The sequence below is a fragment of the Lonchura striata genome, chromosome 5 (assembly GCF_046129695.1).
Source record: "Lonchura striata isolate bLonStr1 chromosome 5, bLonStr1.mat, whole genome shotgun sequence".
Taxonomy (NCBI): domain Eukaryota; kingdom Metazoa; phylum Chordata; class Aves; order Passeriformes; family Estrildidae; genus Lonchura; species Lonchura striata.
In genome coordinates, this window is record NC_134607.1 from 45,098,694 (window position 1) to 45,118,610 (window position 19,917).

At 37.3% G+C, this 19,917-nt stretch overlaps 1 protein-coding gene across 1 annotated transcript in view; it reads right to left on the bottom strand.

Moving 5' to 3' along the window:
* The window catches only part of PTPRR (protein tyrosine phosphatase receptor type R), a 135,882-nt gene that overhangs the window by 67,848 nt on the left and 48,117 nt on the right, over nucleotides 1–19,917 (bottom strand). The window contains exon 3 of the mRNA XM_021528964.3: nucleotides 315–428. Coding sequence (XP_021384639.2) covers nucleotides 315–428 — 114 coding nt within the window. The remainder of the gene's footprint in view (nucleotides 1–314; nucleotides 429–19,917) is intronic.

The window sequence follows — 19,917 nt, forward strand, 5'->3', positions numbered from 1 at the left end:
TTGAGAAACAAAACGTGGATAAGGTGTGAACATGAAAAGAACTGCATTGGAATGAAAACTAAGGGATAAGCAATCTGCTTATGAATAGGACAAAAAAGAGATTTATCTGGCTTAGCTGAGAATGGTGTATTTTCAAAGGAAAATTTAAATAATTTTGTAATGGGAATCTATTTTTCTGTAGTGCAGTTGAAGAAATGGAATAATAAGTATTTTTCTGTCCCATTTAATTGCACTCTTCCATAGTGACAGGAAAATTAATTTAAGAGAACTTACATAAACAGGTACACTTTAATACACAGACTTTTGGCACTTACAATGAGTCTGTTGATATGAACTTGCTGAGGTAACAGTCCCAGTGCTGCTGCCACTCCTTGGCGAAATATACGAAGCAATGTGATATTCAGCTTGTTTACATCCATTTGCAGTGTCTGAAAAACAAAATCAGTTCAAATGAACTCCTTGTCCAAGACATTTAATTCTAAAGATGACTTATCTTTTCACTAACTGTTGTTGGTTTTTTTCTCCTGTAACAATAATCTGTGTAATCTATGTGCATCACAATATACAATAGGTCCAAAGGTACATTTCAGTACCTTAAATGCTATACATTCGCAAAGTGCCACCTTTGCCCAAGTACACTCAGAATGGGTTCTAGATAGTTTTGGCTTAATTCCTTGGGCAAGTCACAGTGTTAAAGATAATACAATTACTATATTAGAAATTAAAGTTAAGCATTAAACATCAATGCATCCTTAAAGAATGAGATGTTGAATTTGCACAAGATTCTTTTGGAATATTGTCTTAGCATGTCTCCCTGAAGGTGAAGAATGAATCAGACATAGTGAAATCATACAATTTTAATTTTGATTAGCAGTTTCTGAGATCAGAAATGAAACATTCTGAAAACATTCCCCATGCTTCCTCATCCAAGTCAGGATGAGACAATCTGTAGAACTGAAGTATTTTTCTTTCCCTTAGTTAGAATTATAGTGAAATTTAGAAGTTTCCTCAAGTTCAAATCATTTTTGTGAAGTCAGTGGTATTTTATCCAAGAAACTATTTAGGCTCAAATCTTGTGTCCAAGAAGACCCAGATATTGGGTTTTCAAAGGATGCCTGATAGACAGTACTTCCCTGTGGTACTTTGGGGTCTGCTTCTTTGCTTTCATACCCCTTCTGCAGACAATGTATTTTGGAGAAGAGAGGAAAGATGGCTATATCAGACAGCCACAGAATTCCAATGCTTCTGGCAACTTCTGACATAGGAAGTTACTAAGTTCAACTTGAGCCAGTTGACTCAAGATAAAAAAGATTTTTATTTTAAATTTCCTATTTAGAGCCATGGGCCAGCTTCCTGCTCTGAGGATCCAAACAGGTATTCTTCCTTCCTAATCAGAGTTGCATAAAGAGAATTAAATATCCATGGGTCAGATATCACACTGGGAATATAGTTATGGTTCAAAAAGGAAACATTTATCTCAAAGAAAAGCAACACCACACATTTTGACTGCTGTTCTTTATCAGTGTTTATAGGTTATAATGTAAAACCATAAAACATTGCTTTCCTTTTGCAATATTGATTTGATTTTTCTGTCATTACTGTTTTTCTTTCTTTTCCTCCCTTTTTCTCATTTTTTTTTACACTACTGGGATTGTCAGGTCTTGATGCATGAGATCTTCTCTTACCACACAACTGAGCTTTAATTCAATTGGAAATGTTACAGTATTATTCCACTTAAAATACCCTTTCTACCCTGACAGTTTCAAAATATTCTTTTTGCTTCTTCTTGAATTTGACAGACATCCTCAATGGTTACAAAACTGCTCGAACTTTAGCACTGAAGTAGAGAGATGTCTTGATAGGGGACATGTGGAGGTCCAACATATGTGAGCACTTTTTCTTCTGTGCCACAGACTGATACATGGAACACCAGACAAGAATTGGTTTGGAGTTTTGAAGCTGTCACTACACTGGGACAGCCTGGTCTGAAGGTCTTGAGTAAATGAGAAAGGGAGTTACTCCTGAAATAGCAAGACTGCCATGAGGTTCCCTGGAGGTACATTAGGATGGCATAAAGAGTGTCCAGGCTGGTGACCCTGAGTTATGGGGTTAATAATAACTGTTGTTACTGAGCAAAAATAGCAGGCATAAAATCAAAATACATTCATTTAAACATACTTGAGCCAGGTATCATAACACATTAATAGAGATATTGTTAAACAGTGTGTAAAAACCTCACTGATAAAGATATGGAAATGAAACAGCCAGAAGAATATCTAGCTTCAGAGAAAATAGAGGACCTTGAAGAGGCTATAAAAAGATAATAAATTCTCATCAATTTAGTATTCTGGGATTGTGGTTCATCATACCAGGCACAGTAAAATGTGGTGAAACTCCATTATTTTCAGGAGAATCACATTTCCGCCTACCAGGTCTGAATTCTGTCCACTGTGCTCTTTTACAAATATTCATCCACAGCTGCAGTGTGTGTGTCTCTGTAACAGCTACGTTGTCCTTCATGGCCCTGGGGGAAGACTGAAGACTCCATCTTTCTGTCAGTCTGGCATCAGCCTGCTTAAAAATCTCACCTGCACTTGCACAGAGATTACAGGATCCTTTTAGAAAACTTCTTAAGAAATTTGACCTTAAGCTTTATTTCAGGATGTATCTTCTGCAGCCGTAAAGATTTTTTCTTCTTTTTTTTTTTTTTTTTTTTTTACTTTTCATCCCAAAAAATGTCCAAGAAATATCTAAGAAGAATCTCACAATGATTATAAGAACCTTGCTGCTGCTCACTGAAGGGATCTGCTTCTCCTTTTCTGCTGTCAGTGTGAATCTTAGCTCCTTGGCAATTATAGCAAAAAATTAAGTAAGAGAATTACAGGTCGCCTTTTTCTACTTCAGACAACTCAAGGGAGTTCATTTGACTCTTCCTGTCAAAAGGAAAGTAAGCAATCCAGAATCTGTCACTTTAGGAATGGAATTTCTAACTCAATCAGTGAAAGGTAATTTACAAAAATGCTTGCTGGAATCCCAAGAGCACCAACTTTAGAATGAGGAGAACATCACAAATATGCTCTGTGCTCTCTATTATCCCTTTTTTCATATTGTATTCATAAAAGCATAAAGCAGAAGTGGACTAGATTGAAGATGTATCAGTTCATTACACTGTGGAGAACTCTGGGCGCTTACAGTAAATGACAGGAATAGGGCAGGATTACACTCGTTTCCCAAGCTCCTTCTGACAAGATCACAGCTAATTTATATTTATTCAGCATAGGCATTGGGTTTTCTCAATAACAACAACGTTATCAGACTGGTCTGGGATGAAGGCAGCACTTAGGGGCATTATATTCTTGACTCTGACATGTGCCTCCTGGAAGTGACTGAAATTTAAGTCTGACCTGAGGGTCTGGTGTAAAATTGCCTTTCTGCAAATTCTTAAGTACAACAATTTTTTGTTGAGAAAAGTTAGTCAGAGAAAAAAAATAAAAAGAAAACAAAGAACATAGAAAAGAGAAAGGGGAAAAAAGCCTTAAGTGCTACTATCAGAAAATGATCAAAATGTTATTAATATTTAAATATTTTAATATTATTGTGCCATTCTGATGGGATGCTTAGATATCTTTTTGACTGTAGTCCATGAAGGTAAGAGATGCTAATGGATGAAGTACAAAAGCAATAATACCTGTACTTAGACAAACAGTATGACGTGTCATTATTAAGAGACTCACTTTTACAATGGAAACCTGACAAGTTATTTACAGGTTATAACTACAAAAATGAAATCCTTGAGTTCTAATACCACCTGCAAAAAACCTTGAAATTAACATCTGTAAAGTAATTCATCTAAATAAATAAAACGTTAACATAGATACACAAGTTATGTCTTACTGTGTTCCTCTAGCTGCTCCTTTTGCTTTGGAAAAGAAAAGGCTGAAACATCCCAGTAAAGCAGCACTAATCCTTTCCCTTCGCTCATCTGCAGTGTTTATCATGGATTGCAACCACCTCCCCAGGGAGGTTATAATTTTGAATCTGCTGCCTCTGTTGGCAATAGTGACTTGTTGAGCCCAGAGGCAAACACCCTGGACGGCTCATTTCCCTCAGCAATTACCCACCTGGATATTGCAACTGTGGCGACGGTTTCTAGGTTCCTCTGATCCAAGTAAAAAAAGGTAGTTTGAAGTGAAGGAGTTTTCTGTTTGTAGTGGAAAACTTGGGAAGACAGAGTTCCAGAAAGGGAAACTCAGCACAGAAGTCCACCAAAGATCATTCACAACTGACATCCTACAGCGGCTTTTTAATAAAGATCTTCATGTTAAAGGGACAAGAAAATCTCTAACATGAAAGGGAATGTGTCACACAGTCTGAAATAGTATTTTTAGGATATTACAATAAAACTTAATTTGCCAGGTCAGGTTCTGCTTCTCAAGAAAAAATCAGAGAAGCACCTCTTTCTTACACTTTCCTTATCATCAATTTTCTTACATTTTCCTTATCATCAATTATATGCTTTCTGCAATGAGTTTCAAATATATGATTCCATTTCTATGCATTGTTGCTCCCCGCAAAAACTCCTTCTGATCCTACCACCACAGATGTTTTCTCAAACCTCCAGCTAAACTGATTATGCAGAACAAAAATAATCAAAGACAGGAAGATTAAAGATGAAAGTATACATCTTAACAACACTTTTATGAAAAAAAGATGAAAACTAAATCAACAAATTATACATGCTAAGAATTTTACATACTTAAGGGCCACTGGGTAGTGGTTCTATTTTATGCTAAAAAAAAAAACCAAACAAACAAAAAACACACTTATTTAGTTGAGCCAAGCAAATGAGAGCACCCAGAAAAGTTTTTTTACCTGCCTGTGCTCCAGTTATTTATATATGGTTTTAAAAATTCAATAAAAATGCTATAAAATGGGAGGGTTTACTGCACTAAACCAAATACTGCACTATGGCCAAGCTGTGGTTTCCTCTATCTGAGCACCCTGATCTGCTGCCTGCACAGTGAGTGTCTACAGTTCATCAGTGCCACAGTGCTTCATACTGTCACCCTCATCAGAAAGCCTCAGTGTATAACCAAAATAAGGATGAATTTATCAGGAAGGAAGTTGAAAGTGTTAAAAATTTATTTGAACAGCTTTGGTGCAGGACTACAACAAATATGGCAAAAAATCATGAAAATACCTTCATTTCTTTCTTTTTCTCCCCCTAAACACATTAGATTTTCCTTCCTGTCACTGTTCAATATTTGAGATTGCAGCTGCACTGGGCATCAGGTGAGCCCCTTTGTCTGGCTCAGGTGCCTGATACATACCCAAAGAAGATTTTGGCTAAAATTATGTGAGTCGTGTCACATCAACTTCAGTGTCTCAGGTAGTCCATGAATCACATGGGAGGCAGTATATCCCTAGCCAGAATTATGCAACTACAACAATGTATTTTGCCAAGTGCCATTCCAAACAGACTTTGCCCTAAGCCAAAGAGGCATCTGGGGTGCATTCACTCTTCTCCCATTTACCTCTCCCACTACCATATGATTTTCTCCAAGAGGAAAGACCTGCCCTGTTATGAGGTCCACATTAAACTCTGAATTATGTCTGTAAACCAAGATAAAATTCTCGTGAGTATAATATCAATTATTCTTAGTGATTAATTAACGTAGCTTTGCATTTCTGTGAATCAGTGGTTGTCTGCAGTGACCTACTCAAACTTTCATACATAATATATTTGTGCTAAAACACAATATGACTAGAAATATCAGTCTTGGGACATTTAAATACTTCCAATGTCAGGGAGCACTTATTGAATAAAGTGTAGTGAAAATCACCAGAAATAGCAGAAAAATTACAGGTATACACTTGAGTTTATAAGAATCAGTGAAAAGCAATGAGAAACACTCGACATATAACATGCTTCTGTTTAAGTCATCCATTTTCTAACGAGGAGACACTGAGGCTGCAGAATATGCAAATCTGCCAAACAATCCCAAATGTCATATGTAAACTGCAAAAATATAAGAGATTGTCCAAATAGCATTTGGGTGATAAGAAAATAGAACTCTAAGTTGGGTCTGTATAAAAAAGTGATAGGAATAGGTTACTTTGCTTCAAGTCCTGATTAGTCCAGGAAAGTTTAATATATTTGTATGTTGCTTTTCAAGATGTGACAATATAAAAATTCACTCATATTTTTGCTAGGAAAAAAACCCAACTCACATCTATTTTATTAAAAGATTTTATGAAAAATCTTTGTTTTAAGTAAGCATACTATTTCCTGGAATTATGCATTTCTCATATAGTATTAAATAACAATTTTGGCTCTTGATCAATTTTTCATGAAAGCATATGCATTCAAATATTTATTCATGTTATGAGCTCTGTGGAATAAATCAAAGACTGAAGTAACAATGATGGGGTAATATGGGGTTAATCCAATTAGTCCAAATAGCTGTATGGCCTCCCCTCAAAGTGATTTTCAAGTGAATGTTAATTAAAATATGAGAAAGTGAAAATGTATGGATCAAAGCAGTTTATTCCACACTGTGATTAATCCAGACTCCATCACAGGAAGTTGCAGAGGCCAAAGACTGAATATGAGATAGGAATAGGGCTGAAAGTCACAAATGACCCTGGAAACTGTACAGAAGACATACTACACACTTTGTACAGTTGACTATCATACTCTAACTATCAGAAACTAAGATGAACCCCAGTGCAACAACAGAAGAATGTTCTCAGTCTGCTGTTGCAAGGTTTGAGTGCTGCCCACCATCCTGGGCTAGAAACTGGGCTTCACTCTAGTTATGTTTGCACAGGTAGCTACCAGCTGAAGACAATCCTAGAGACTGCTGCATCACAGAGGTTGAAGACACCACACCAGCTCTTGAGGTGATGCCAGGGCACTCCACTGGCATCCACTGCTCAGACTAGCAAAACTTTCCTGGAGGTGGGTGTATGATATGACTAAACTGGTTTGCCTCAGCTGTGTGACAGATTTACATTTCTTTTTCTAGAGAGAAAAAGTAATTTCTCAAATGAGATCAGCTGATTTGGGGCTGATTTGATCAATTCAGTAGGAAGCATCAACATAAGAGTGAGAAACATTCCATCTGTGAGGTCTGGCTCTTGGCCATGATTCCCTAAATTCCCTCACTGAGCTTCCTTGCACTTGCACAGTGAGTCAGACAGCTATAGCAAGACTTTATGACCTTCACTGATGCTTGAAGTGTACAAGAATGAAATTCAGCCCAGGATAAGTTTTGTTAATGTTAATGCCTGTCTTCAAGACGTGCACATTGATTTCTATCAGTTCTATGTTTGCATTAGCATCTGGGCTTGCAGTGTCTAAGAAAAGCTAAAAGCCAGCTCTTCCAGTGTGGAGCCACAAAGTAACGTGGATTGACTGATTACATCTAATGAGAAGACTCAGAATAGTCTTCTTTATTCCAAAGGAAATCTCAGAAGGTATTTCATTATTTCATTCTCCTGGCTTCTGAGTTGTGTGGGTCGTTCCTGTACCACAATGTGAGGCAGTTAGTGGGGCGAGTCTGAAACCATATATTACTGTCCTCACAATGCTCAGTGTACTCAGTTCCCTTTACCTCTTTCCTGTGGTGTCATTAATGCATCAATCATTAACCACATATTGGAAATCAGAAAGTGTGTACAGGTTCCAAGCACCAAATGAACTTCAGATTTTAAGAAACTACCATTCCATAGCCCCTACAACTCAGTAGAGGAATAACCTTATTTAGAGCCCAGTAAAGTTAATATGACCTGTCCTGAGTAAGAGCGTTGCAGAATTTCATTTCCTAAATGCCCATGGGATGCATGCTTGTCATTGTTGAGGGGCTGTAGGAGAGGAAAAGTTATCTACTGTCCATGGGACACCAGTTTGATACAGTCTCACTATTAAATTATACCAATACCAGCAGGTCTCTGTATGCTGGGAGCCCTTTGGAAGGGAAAGGAGAGGAGCAGGAGGCTACAGTAGTTCTCTTGTTCTACATGGCTATTTTTAAAAACAATGACAACTATTTTTAAAAATATTAAACTGGGAGCACTTGCAATTACTGGCAATTTATTGCTAGTATGGATGAGAGGCTGAAATGTTGCTATGCCTCTCACCTTAGTTATACTGCTTCAGTTCTATGCCTATAAATGGGAATAAGAGATTTTGACTCTTCATAGAATTTTTTATATTTTAGTAAGATATTTTAGTCAGGTATATAGAATACAACTTTTCACCCTCTTCCACAGACAACTTTAATGTAGCCCCCAACAGTTACTTACCATTTTCTTAATCACAAACTATTTCAGTTTTCTTAAAATAACAGTTGAAGTTCATTTCAAAGCTCTGATAGTTTTCTAGGCTTTTTTCTGCATTCATCCACGTCTCCCTGCCCTCCTCGCTCATAGGAGACATTTGCAAAGGACATGATGATGGAAAAGCACAAGACAATGCAGAGATTTGGAAACACAAAGAGAGCTGGGAGAGCTCAGCTGAACACTATTTCAACCTTTTGTTCTTTGAGAGGCATGTATAATGAGCTCCATGAAACTGTCCTATCTGTCCTTATTCAATATTGGCAAAAAAAAAAAAAAAATGTATTCCTTGCATTGCAAAAGAAATTCATGGTGCTATTATGTCCAGTAAAACTTTTATGCACAGCATGACTGTACCAGACCCATCCTATTTCATCATTCCAAAGCCAGCTGTAATCCTTAGAGCAAACAGATCTTTTTGAGCCTCTTCAGCACAGCACTTTAGAATATGTTTGGCTCTTTCTGTCCAATTATTAAACTTCTAGGTAAAGACAGTGTAAAGTTCTAAATGCCAGAAAGCCAGTATTGTTTCTTCTTGCTCTTTTTGTAGAACCGTCATTTCAGCTATTTTTTTCTAAATAATTTTTAGTTACTGAAGTTTGAATTCCCATTACAATTTTGTATAATGGTCCTTATTACAAAAGACAATCAAAATGCCTTCTAGAAAAAAATGTCAGACATAAAACCCCATCCCAAAATTATCCTTTTCTTTTTATCTTCAGATTTTTAGATTTCATTTGTAGCAGGCATGGATATAAACATATATATAAGCTTACAAACTAAAGAAAAACAAAAGTAGAAACATATGATAAACAGCAACTTTGACATCTTTCAGGAACTAATGTGGCCAAAAGACTCCCACTGACTTACTCTTCTTCATAAACTTTCTCTCTGCTTTGAAAATCAAAGTAAGATTTCAATACTGCTGACATCCTAGCTTTCTCATGCATTTATTTTCAGAGACAATTTTTATTGCTAGTTTCCCATGAACACAATCTACCTGAACTCAGACATAATGAGAATGTTATAAAAATAGGCAAATGCTTTCCCTTTCTTTTCAGAATCATAGTTCACTGCAGATCCTGGGCCCAGGAAGAAGAAAATTTGAAATATATCTAGAGGGGGAAAAAAAAAAGTCTTAAAATACATTGACTCAACTGGAATTGAGGTATTTACATAACAAGGCTGTTCTTGTGAGATTCCTGAATAAGGCTCATGTCCCAGGGCAGGCTGGATTAATGGTCTAGCAGAGCCAAGACTTTTAAAGCAAAAAGTGATTCTTAGCCTTCAATTCTTGGGAGATCAGAATCCCATTTTCAAGAAAGAAACATTCAATAATAAGGGCTGTTTAGCATGATGCAATTCATTGGTACGTTTTGGATCCTTATCAGTTTTCAGCCTTTTAGTCTTAAGAAGTCTGTTTATAGAATTATCACCACCATAATCACAAATTATTGAAATAAAGATTGTATTACTGATTTTACCCTTCCTACTTTAGCATTCCAAAGCAACATGAACCAAGGACAGACAATACAAGACAACCTTGTCATTCTGGACTTATGTCCCTTTTACCATTTTGCACTTTTTTTAAAAGAAAGTTTAAGCAAAATGAAGCAAAACGCTTAGGGGACTGCAACATTTTTCTTCGATAAAACCTGAATTACTTTGGGTTTTATTATGTCATGGAATCACATGACTGATGGACTCATAAAACTGAACATGTCACTTTGTCCCAAGTTTTAGCAAAATTATCACTGTAAGTTCAGAAATAAGAAAGCAGATGAAAAGACAATCTCATCATTTTGGCAACTGTCTCAGGAACTTTGACCTTCTGAAGATGCTAATACTGAATGTATTTCAGAAGATTTTAATTCTCTTCCCCATGATCAGCTGAGCAGACTGGATTTTCCTCTTCTGTCTAGTGCTAAAGAGAAGAGATACAGGTGAAGGGAAAACATTAACACCAAATCCTCAATGATTTAAGGAAAGTTTTACCTCAACAATTCCTATTAATATTAATAACAATATTGTATTTTTGACTAGCAGATTTCTGGCTTTGATAATACTATCCATTCACTATGAATACAGTCCTAATGCAGGACAAGATTTCTGACTCAACTAGTAAAGAAAAAGTTTTCTAAAATGGCTTTCAGGCTAATTTGGGGGAACTTTTCTTTAAAGGGGACTCCACTTGTGAGGTCAAAATGAGGAAATTAGGTCAATTATGAAGAAGCTGTGCTGCCCTGTACTACTGGATGTTACGTCTCTAAAATGACAGGGGAGACAGGGCCTAATTCATGGATCTTTAATCTCTTTCCTTTATACTCAGATCAGAAGATCATTCTGTGTTCATTTTTTTTTTTAAAGCAACACATCTGTCAAAGCCAAACTCAGATGTTTAGAATAAGAAAAATGCATGTTTTTTCCTTTTATTCTTAGAATTGATTACCCTTAAAAGAGAATATTGAAAAGTATTTGCATATAGTCCTCTCATTCTCATACATATACAAAGTAAAACAATTTATAATTCTTTCAGTGAGAAATAGCAGTTAAGGATTTGGAGCTCCTTTTTTTTTCCTTTTTTTTTCCTTTTTTCTCTTTTCTTTTCTTTCTTTTCTTTTCTTTTCTTTTCTTTTCTTTTCTTTTCTTTTCTTTTCTTTTCTTTTCTTTTCTTTTCTTTTCTTTTCTTTTCTTTTCTTTTCTTTTCTTTTCTTTTCTTTTCTTTTCTTTTCTTTTCTTTTCTTTTCTTTTTCTTTCTTTTCTTCTTTTCTATTTGTTTTTTTTTTTGCTTTTCTTTTCTATATTATTTCTTTCTAATATTCTTCAAACATACAAGAAGCAATCTCCCAAATTCCTGCAAGTGATCACAACCAATGCCATTTTTGTTTGAGAGGTTCTGCTCCCCTATATGAATGCCACAAGTGTTCCTTTATGTACACTTCCTGCCTCTTTCCTGCACTCAGGAAACCCGGGAGGTTCTCAGTGGTTCTGTGGCTGCTGTTGTGTGTGAGCAGGAAGAGATGCCTGTGAACAAACACTCAGCTTCTCAGACACTGAGTGTATGGCTCTGATCCAGAGAATATCTGTTTTATATCTGTCATCTCAAAGCAAAAGTCCTGCACATGATGGCAAGAGGACTTCTATATTTCATTAAAAACCCCAGCAAACAGGACATCTACCTTATATCCAAAGAAAGAGACAACAATAGCATCTATGCTTGTTAATAAAAGGCTGTATTGTTTCTTTCTTGGTTGTATACAGATAAAATTTACGGCCTAACCTACCAGTGGAGTTGTGTTACTTTAACAAGTCCAGAAGTTAATTGGAAAAACAAAATTAAAAGAAAAGCTACAAAGCCTTAGGAAAAGTGGAAGAGCATTACTTAAATTTGTATATTCCTGTTACACTTTTTTACACAGTATCATGCAGACAAAGAAAGGAATTTCATTGGAGCCTATGGTTACTGTTGTCTGTGTTTTATACATAATGTCTAACTGATCTTTAGCTTGTTTGGAAAAAAATATCTCAATCCTTTAAAGATCTTGTTCCCATTAGCTACAATAAGATAGAAAACCATTTTGCAAATGGTCCTAATCAGCAAAGGTTTCTGGGAAGAAAATCCACTGACATTATCCCACTGAAACTCAGCAGAACACAGACATGCCAGGTCTGCACAGCCTTGGGTCAGTGCACAGGAGTAAACTCAGTGGATCCAATCCATGTTAGATTAAACATGTACTGTATTTTCAAAGCTGTAGATGTGAATTTACTGGAGAACTTTAAAGAGCTTTATTTCCTGCATTATCCTCACTTCCCACTTCCCTGCTGTGTTTTATTTTCTCACACCATGCTGGCAAATTGTATATTTTGGACAGTTTATGTGTCCCATCTTTTACTCCTTCAAAAGAAAGAAATATCACAGTGTTGTGCAGCAGTCTAAATGTATATATTATATCCATTCATCCCCTCTCTTGTCAGCCCTGCACAGCAGAGCCCTTATCATACAACTCAGTATGTTGAGGGTGCAGTCCCACTTCACCACCTAACAGAATGGTAAGACAGAGTACCAGAGGTATACATACAGCAATGGGCTCAGCCCCATCTCTAGCATAATTTTACTATCATGGCTTTGCATACAGCAAATTGCCCTACATCCAGAAACCATTGTTACACTACAAAGCAGCAGGGTATCATGTTAACTCAATGAAAAATGTGGTAGGTTACTGCACATGGAGTACCTGATTGCCAATGCCATTAGGGTTGGCAGGGTTCATCCTCAGCTTGCCAACTAATCCCTCTTTCACCCTTTTTTCGAGATAGAACTAAAACCAACAAACCTGCCTACCAGTCTCATTGTTATACTGTGTCTGCAGTAGTGGAGGAATGTTCATTTCACTATCCAAAACAATGCTGAACAAAAAATAATGGACCATCAAAGGAATACCTCCATGCTGGGATGAACAAAGAAACAAAAGACTAACTAAACGGCTCTTCCAGCTTCTCATTTCTACAACCTTTTCCCCATTAAATATAAAATTCCCAGAAAAACTTCCAGAAATTGCCTGATTCAATGTGTGAAGGGGAAAGAGTAGGACCTGTGTTCAGCAAGAGCTCACTTAGCCCCATGAGGACTGACGAAACTTGTGCTGAATTCCTTGGAATGTATTTCTTCAGAGGTATTTTGGACAGCTGCTACACTACATAACCAACAACATGGGTTTCTAAAATTCAGAATTGCTATTATTTATAGAATCATCTCTTGACCATCCATATGGTGATTTTATTTCTTCCTTTACTACTGCATACATCGTATTTATTGGTTGGGTCTTTTTTGCCAGGCAGGTACAACATGGTCCAGGATGCTGCTGTCTCATCTGTTAAAGGTAGAGCTCCTTCTGTTTTTTCTAAACAATTTCAACAACATGGTGAAGGTTTATGTCATGCTGGGTGACAGAGAATGCATGGACAAGGAAAACTTTAGCAAAAAATAGTAATTCTCAGTTTACATTTGTAGTTCTTTTCACATGGACATATAGTTATTTTCATGGGTCTACTAACAGGGGACTGTGGCTTTCGGGGGTCACTCGCCGCTGTCCCCCGTCCCTCCCCGGCCCCCCGGGACCCTCCGGCTAGCTGTCCCCTCTCGGGGCCGGGGTTTTCCTTGGTCCTGCTGCCCCGGGCTCACCAGGCAGCGCTGGGTTGGCACGGTCCGAGCTGCGGCGCTGCCTCAGTCGCCGCTAGGATTCGAGATAAAGAGACCAAGAGAGACCAATGGTATGCTTGTCCAGAGAGATTGTATTGCCTGAACGGTTGCAGGGACAAAAGACCCTGGGCTACTGCCCAGATACAGTTTTATACAGCAAAATGAAGAGATAAGGTCTAAACAATGGGGATACTGTTCAGCTAAGGCACATCAGAACCACCCCAGGGGCCGAGTCCAATGGGAACTGCTCAGGGGTGGGGAGAAGGGGGTTCACAGAGAAATACTGAAGCGAAACTTTCCTGAAACAATGGGGCATACAGAAATGTATCTTTTCGTCAGTTTCCCATTCCCAAGGTCTTTCTAAAACCCTTCCTCCACACTATCATGCCAGCATGATAGTAACATCGGACTACAAATATTCATTAGGTCTGAATAACCAAAAGTGCACCAAGGCCAAGTGCTGCTTATCTTAGAAACACGAAAAAGTATATAATATCATTGCTGTAAGTAAAAATATTTGGACACCCAACACAGAATTTTGGCCAACATGCCTCACTATCTCTTTTTCTGTGTTTTTGGAGATATTCTTTATATTTATGTCAGAAAATCTTAGTGTTCTAACCCTAACAAAGTTTGGGTTGTCAAAGTTCTTTTTATGTAATATCTTATGAGTTCATCAAGTCATGGAATATAAAATCTTAGAATAGCTTGAGTTGGAAGAGAAAACAGAATCAATTAATACAGAATCAACACCCTGCCCTAGGCAGGGACACTTCCCCCTAGGGTGCTTAGTCTCATCCAACCTCTCCTTGAACATTTCCAAGGAGGGGATATCCACAATTTCTCTGGCAATGTTTTCCTGTGCCTCACAGAGAAGAATTTTTATTTTGATATCTAATTTAAAGCTACTCTCTTTCAGCTTGAAGTTATCACCCTTTATCCTGCCACTACATGGCCTTGTAAAAAAAGTTTGTCTCCATCCTTTTTGTGGGCTCCCTTCAGGTACTAGAAGGTCACCCCAAAACCTTATCTTTTTCAGGCTGAACAATCCCAGTTCTCTCAGCCTTCCCTCATAGTAGAGAAGCTTGGAGAAGACTCAGAATCAGGGATTGGGGAGTAATTAGGTAGGTCAGACACATGGGGTAATTCAGGTGAAGTTCACCTGAACATCATATACTTAATATGACTAAACTCATAATAATAAAAATTTTAGGACAGCATATGGGTTTAACTTCAAAGAAATGTATTTTTAAAATGAGTGATTGATTAAGTGAATCAGGGTTCATATCCAAAAAACAAATGAACAGATACATCCAGGAAAACATGGAGGAGTTATGTAAATACAATCCCTATTTAACCTCTGAACTGACTGAATGATGTACAGCCACATCAGGGAGGTGGTAAAATTCAGTTATTGTATCTTTTATCTTGGTAATCAACAGAAAGAATTACAAGCATGATGTCATTTTCTACCACTTTTCAATTCATTAATGTCTTGCTCATGGTGGTGATCAGGAGCAGGACCATGACCACGACTGCACACATTCACAACACACAGCTTTTATGTGATGTAATGATTTTCTAATTCTCCAGCTGCTTCCAGTTCTGTAAACACTTATTGACTTTGTTTCTGCTAATGAGCTGAGACTCACCCGGTGACACAAAACACCTGAGGGGCAACCTGCGCAGACTGCAATTAACTCCTGGTTCCTGTTTCTGTTATTTAATTAGTAACATCAATTTTGAACACTACACATACTGGTCCCAGAACATACAGGCAATTACCAACAGCCATTAAATCCTATTTTCTAAATTACATGCCAAGGATAAATTATTTCAAAATATAAAAATAATGTAACCAAAACATTTTTACACCGTGTCTCTGCTAGATAAGCTTAATAGTTCCTCACATTACATGATTATTCCTACTTCTGTCTAGTATCAGTGGACCCAGGATAGAATGTTTCACAGGAGTTGTTCTGCTCTGCAGAAGTCTCAGAACATGTTCTCCTACAGAATGATGCAAAGATGTAGAGTGTGCTCAGAAGTGAGTTCAGTCCTGGAGTATCATGTACCTTTTCCTACTCTACACAGATGTACACTGAAGAGGGTTAAGTGTTCAGTGGCTACTCAGGGTTTCAATGTCTCTGTTTTATTTTGGATCCTGTTTCATCCACCTGCAGCTAATGTGCATAACCCTGAAGTGAGTATCTATGCCAGGAAAAGCTCTACTTTCAATCCTATGATTATATAACATGGGAAGCCTGGGAACCAGGTGTATGCCTACAGGACTATACTGCCTTCCTTCTATGTCACCAAGATGAAGAAAACTAGGTTTCTCAGGTTAGCTCTAGCCCTTACACCCTATAGAGGCTAGCCACTGTAAATCAGCAATTGCTCCAGGTTTCTGTTGAGCCTGAAATAAGCCATACCTGAGGAAGAAATACAGATGCCTTTAGCAGTGGCGGAGGTTGGATTTGGGCAAAAGCTTGAGGCTTCTGCTGAACTGAGACTATGATGGTATTCCCAATGAAGTTCAAATAGACAGAGACCTGTGATCACTGCTGCTCATACAAGCTCCAAAGTAAACATCACCACTGTGAAGACAGTGGCTCCAAAGCAGTTGCTGGAATTTGATGTGGAATTGCTTAGACTGGAGAAGAGAAGGTACAGGTGCATAAATATCTGATGGGACGGGAGCAGAGAAGAAAGACAGCTCCAGGCTCCTCTCAGCCCAGTGACAGGACAGGGAGGCAATATGCAAATTATGTGAGTTTGCAGATACTGACCTCAGTAGCAGAGCCCCCAGCAGCTTCTGTAGTACAGGCTTCTACCCTGAACCTTGCTTCATCCATGAGGAATAGCAGGAGAGCATATGGAAGATAGAGGAAGGGTTCCTCTTTAAGTATAGTTATTTTTTTTAAAAAAACCTTTTTCCCCCCATAGAATTTGCTAGCCATCAAAGCACTCTTGCAGAAGCTGTCAGATTTGGATACGTTTTTAAGTCTAAATATGGTTTAAACTTTACTCAGTGTTTCTGGGTGCCTTCTCACCTGCCTAGTGTTTCTCTATGGCAGGGTCATAAAGGTGCCATGCAAGCATATGGTTTCAGAGTTTTCCTGCTTGATTTTTTCTGATGAAGTCCTTTCCCTTTATAGTTCACGAAATATGAAATTGAACCTAGTCCCGGAATATTAAAGACAATTGCCTATGCTGATGCTTGTTCTAATTCAAGCATTACACTAAGTCTGCTTTGTTGCAGCAGAGTTACTATCATTGCAAGGCAGAACACAAACATTTTTTTTCCTTCTGGAAAGGACACAATTAGGCACACAGAACTTTTAGACAAAGGATGAAGAGTCCTACAGGATGTGGTTTGAAGGAAAGAATTCTGCACATGTGATAAAAGCTATCCCCTTATTTTGGTAGCTTCATCTTACTCTTCCTTGCCTCCTCACCAGCTGTTATTTTTCTGTATGTGAAATGCATCCAAACCATTTCACACATAGAAAACCAAAAATACCTCCAAATCAAGTTAAGAATACAGTAATTCAAATATATGACAACATGATATCTAAAAAAACAGTCACTTTAGTCATTCAACTTGGTAAGTTAAATACCACATTATTAGAATTTAATTAGCAGCCATTGCAGAGATTGACAAATGGCACAATGGAGTGGAAAATCTTGGCTGGGAGATGATAACAGAGCTGTAGTGTCTGATGTTGTCTATCCTCTCTCTCCACATCCACAATTTGTTAGGGTAATGCAGATTACTGTGGGAAATCACTCATGCTTTAAATGCAGAGAAAATTATTCACAACTATAGCAACATCTTTGCAAAAATCATAAAATGGACTGGATAAGATGTGTATTATCTTACTCTAAATAAGCTGAAGTAATGATAAAAAATAGTTTTGGTTTGATGGTGTTTGATAACAGCACTCCATCATTAGCATGTATATTTGTTATGGACCTATTATCACTTAACTCCTACTGCTCAGCTGTCTCTCTGTATGAGGTACATGGAACACATACTAACAAATTAATCTCCATAACAAATGGAGTTTTTTCCTTCTGTCAGTATCGTGGAGGGAAAACCACATGGTTTGAGAGAGATAATCTTCAAAAATTAGTTGATTGAATCATAAAATATGAATTGAACAGGGAGAAGAGTTGAGACATTCTCTTTTTTAGCAGTGGTACAGACCTTCCAGCATTTAAATTAACATAACATGCAGGGTGAGGAAAAGAAAGACAAGGAAAATTATTAAAAGAGTGAGAAGTTTAATTATAGAAGGTTTTGATTTAATGATATAGAAATTAAATAGAACTCCTGAGATGCCTTGTTTTTCTAAAAGTGCAAGGTGTGGGAGGAAAGTGATTTATGGCAAAAAGTTTCTGTCTCACTGTGACAGAAGCCTGTTATTCACAGAGATAATGGTGAGTACCTTTCATCTAAAACGATGTTTAAGTACATTACAAACTGATTCACAAACTATACACAGCATTATATACACATATACAAAATCCTGCCATTTTACACAGAAATTTAGCTATCAGGAGGAGACAGAACAAATAAAGAAGGCAGGAAATTCAAACCACATGTTCTCTCACCTCTGTTGTCACAAACCCACCCTCTAGGTTTTCCAGTGAATCTTTCTCTTTTTATAATGGTCATGGTGAATAATGCCTGCAGGATATTTAAGTTCTGCAAAACAGAGCTCAGCAGGCGTACAAGATGCCCTCTTTTCTGACACATTGCAAGTAACAAATGACAAACTGTTTGCCACATCCCCCCAGTTTGCTTTCTGCCACCAAATAATGGATGCCTGCTGTTATTGATACCATGACAGCAGTTATCCTTCCTGCTCAGGTGGGAGAGATATATTTTGGAGGACAGTATTTCTTTTCCAGCCCTTACTTACTGTAGGGCTGCAGAAATACTCAAATCTTTCATCTCTCTGACAAACTGCATCTATGAAGCAAAGCTATAAGTTTTGACTTCCCATTAAAATGAAGATCCAAAAAAAAAAAAAAAAAAAAAATCAGTTGATACTAACCAACATTTTCCACTTGGCATTTCACATTTGGGCACATACAGAAAAAGTAAAGACTATGAAAATGTAGATTTGGTCAATGTTTCCACCTCTGCAGAAAGAGCATGGCAGTCAGAAGCCTCTGTGGAAATTACAGGATGTAAGGTCTGCTACTCTGCTCCCCTTGTGACTGGGGGAACTAATTGCCATCCCCAGGCCTGCAGGAGGAAGAGACCCCACAGGGTCAATTGGCACCCTTAGCAAAGGAAATCCTAATTTCTCTTTCAGAAATACTTCTATTTTATATAAAACACATCCAGTCAGTAAAAGGTAGAGAAACACAATCTAGCCTAGTGGTTAGGATGCTACAGATGCTATTCTAGCAAATTGCTAATTAGCTCAGATTGGGTAAAAATTTGTCAAGGTAAGGCAATGAAAACAACCAATGCAGAAACCCAGAAAAACAGGCACTAACTTAAATATTCAATTCTAGAACACAAATCAGTTTCATATTAGAAGGATTGAACATGCACAAAAGAAAAAAAAAAGAAATATCTGTATTAAAAAAAACTAGCTTTTTCTACAAAATTTCTATTTCATTTCAAGATAGTGCTGCTAACTTGAATACTCCCTTCAGGTGAATTATAAAACGTCTCTGAATAGGACCTGAATCTAGAATATATTGACTTCTCTTTTGTTACTTAACTCCTACATTATTATCTCAGAAAGATATGTCCCTTTACATTTGCATGCTACTTTTATCTATTATCTTTAATTGCCTGGCTCATTTAAATTATTAGCCTGGGAAATTCTGGTGATATTGAAGAAGACTCTCTTAAAACAGTACCTGTGCTAAAAAACCCAAGGTTTCATTAGCTGTCAGTTCATTAAAACCACTTCCTGCAATTATTTAATCCCTTTTGACTTTGTTTTTAAAAACATACTTTTTGGACTTACAAGGTCAAGAACAATTCCCCTCAAACATGAAAGAATTTCAAATCTTTCAGAGTTGTCTTCTTGCATCTTGCAAATATTACTATTTCTTTGGGAAACATGAACTGCTATATTTATCTTTTCTAGAACTGAATAGTCATTACCAATATCATTAAGTACTGCTAAAATTTTATTTTCTTGCTAATATATTGAAGTCAACATGCCCATGTTCCTGCATGTATTTTAGATACCAAAACCCATTCTTCTCTCTAGCTGTTCCATAAATTCTGAGATAAGTCTACACAATATTCTTAAACTTCTTTATATAAAGAATGAGAATGACTTAAACAGAAAGAAATGGCAAATGAAAACAACAGAGATGATGTTGTGATGATCATTTTA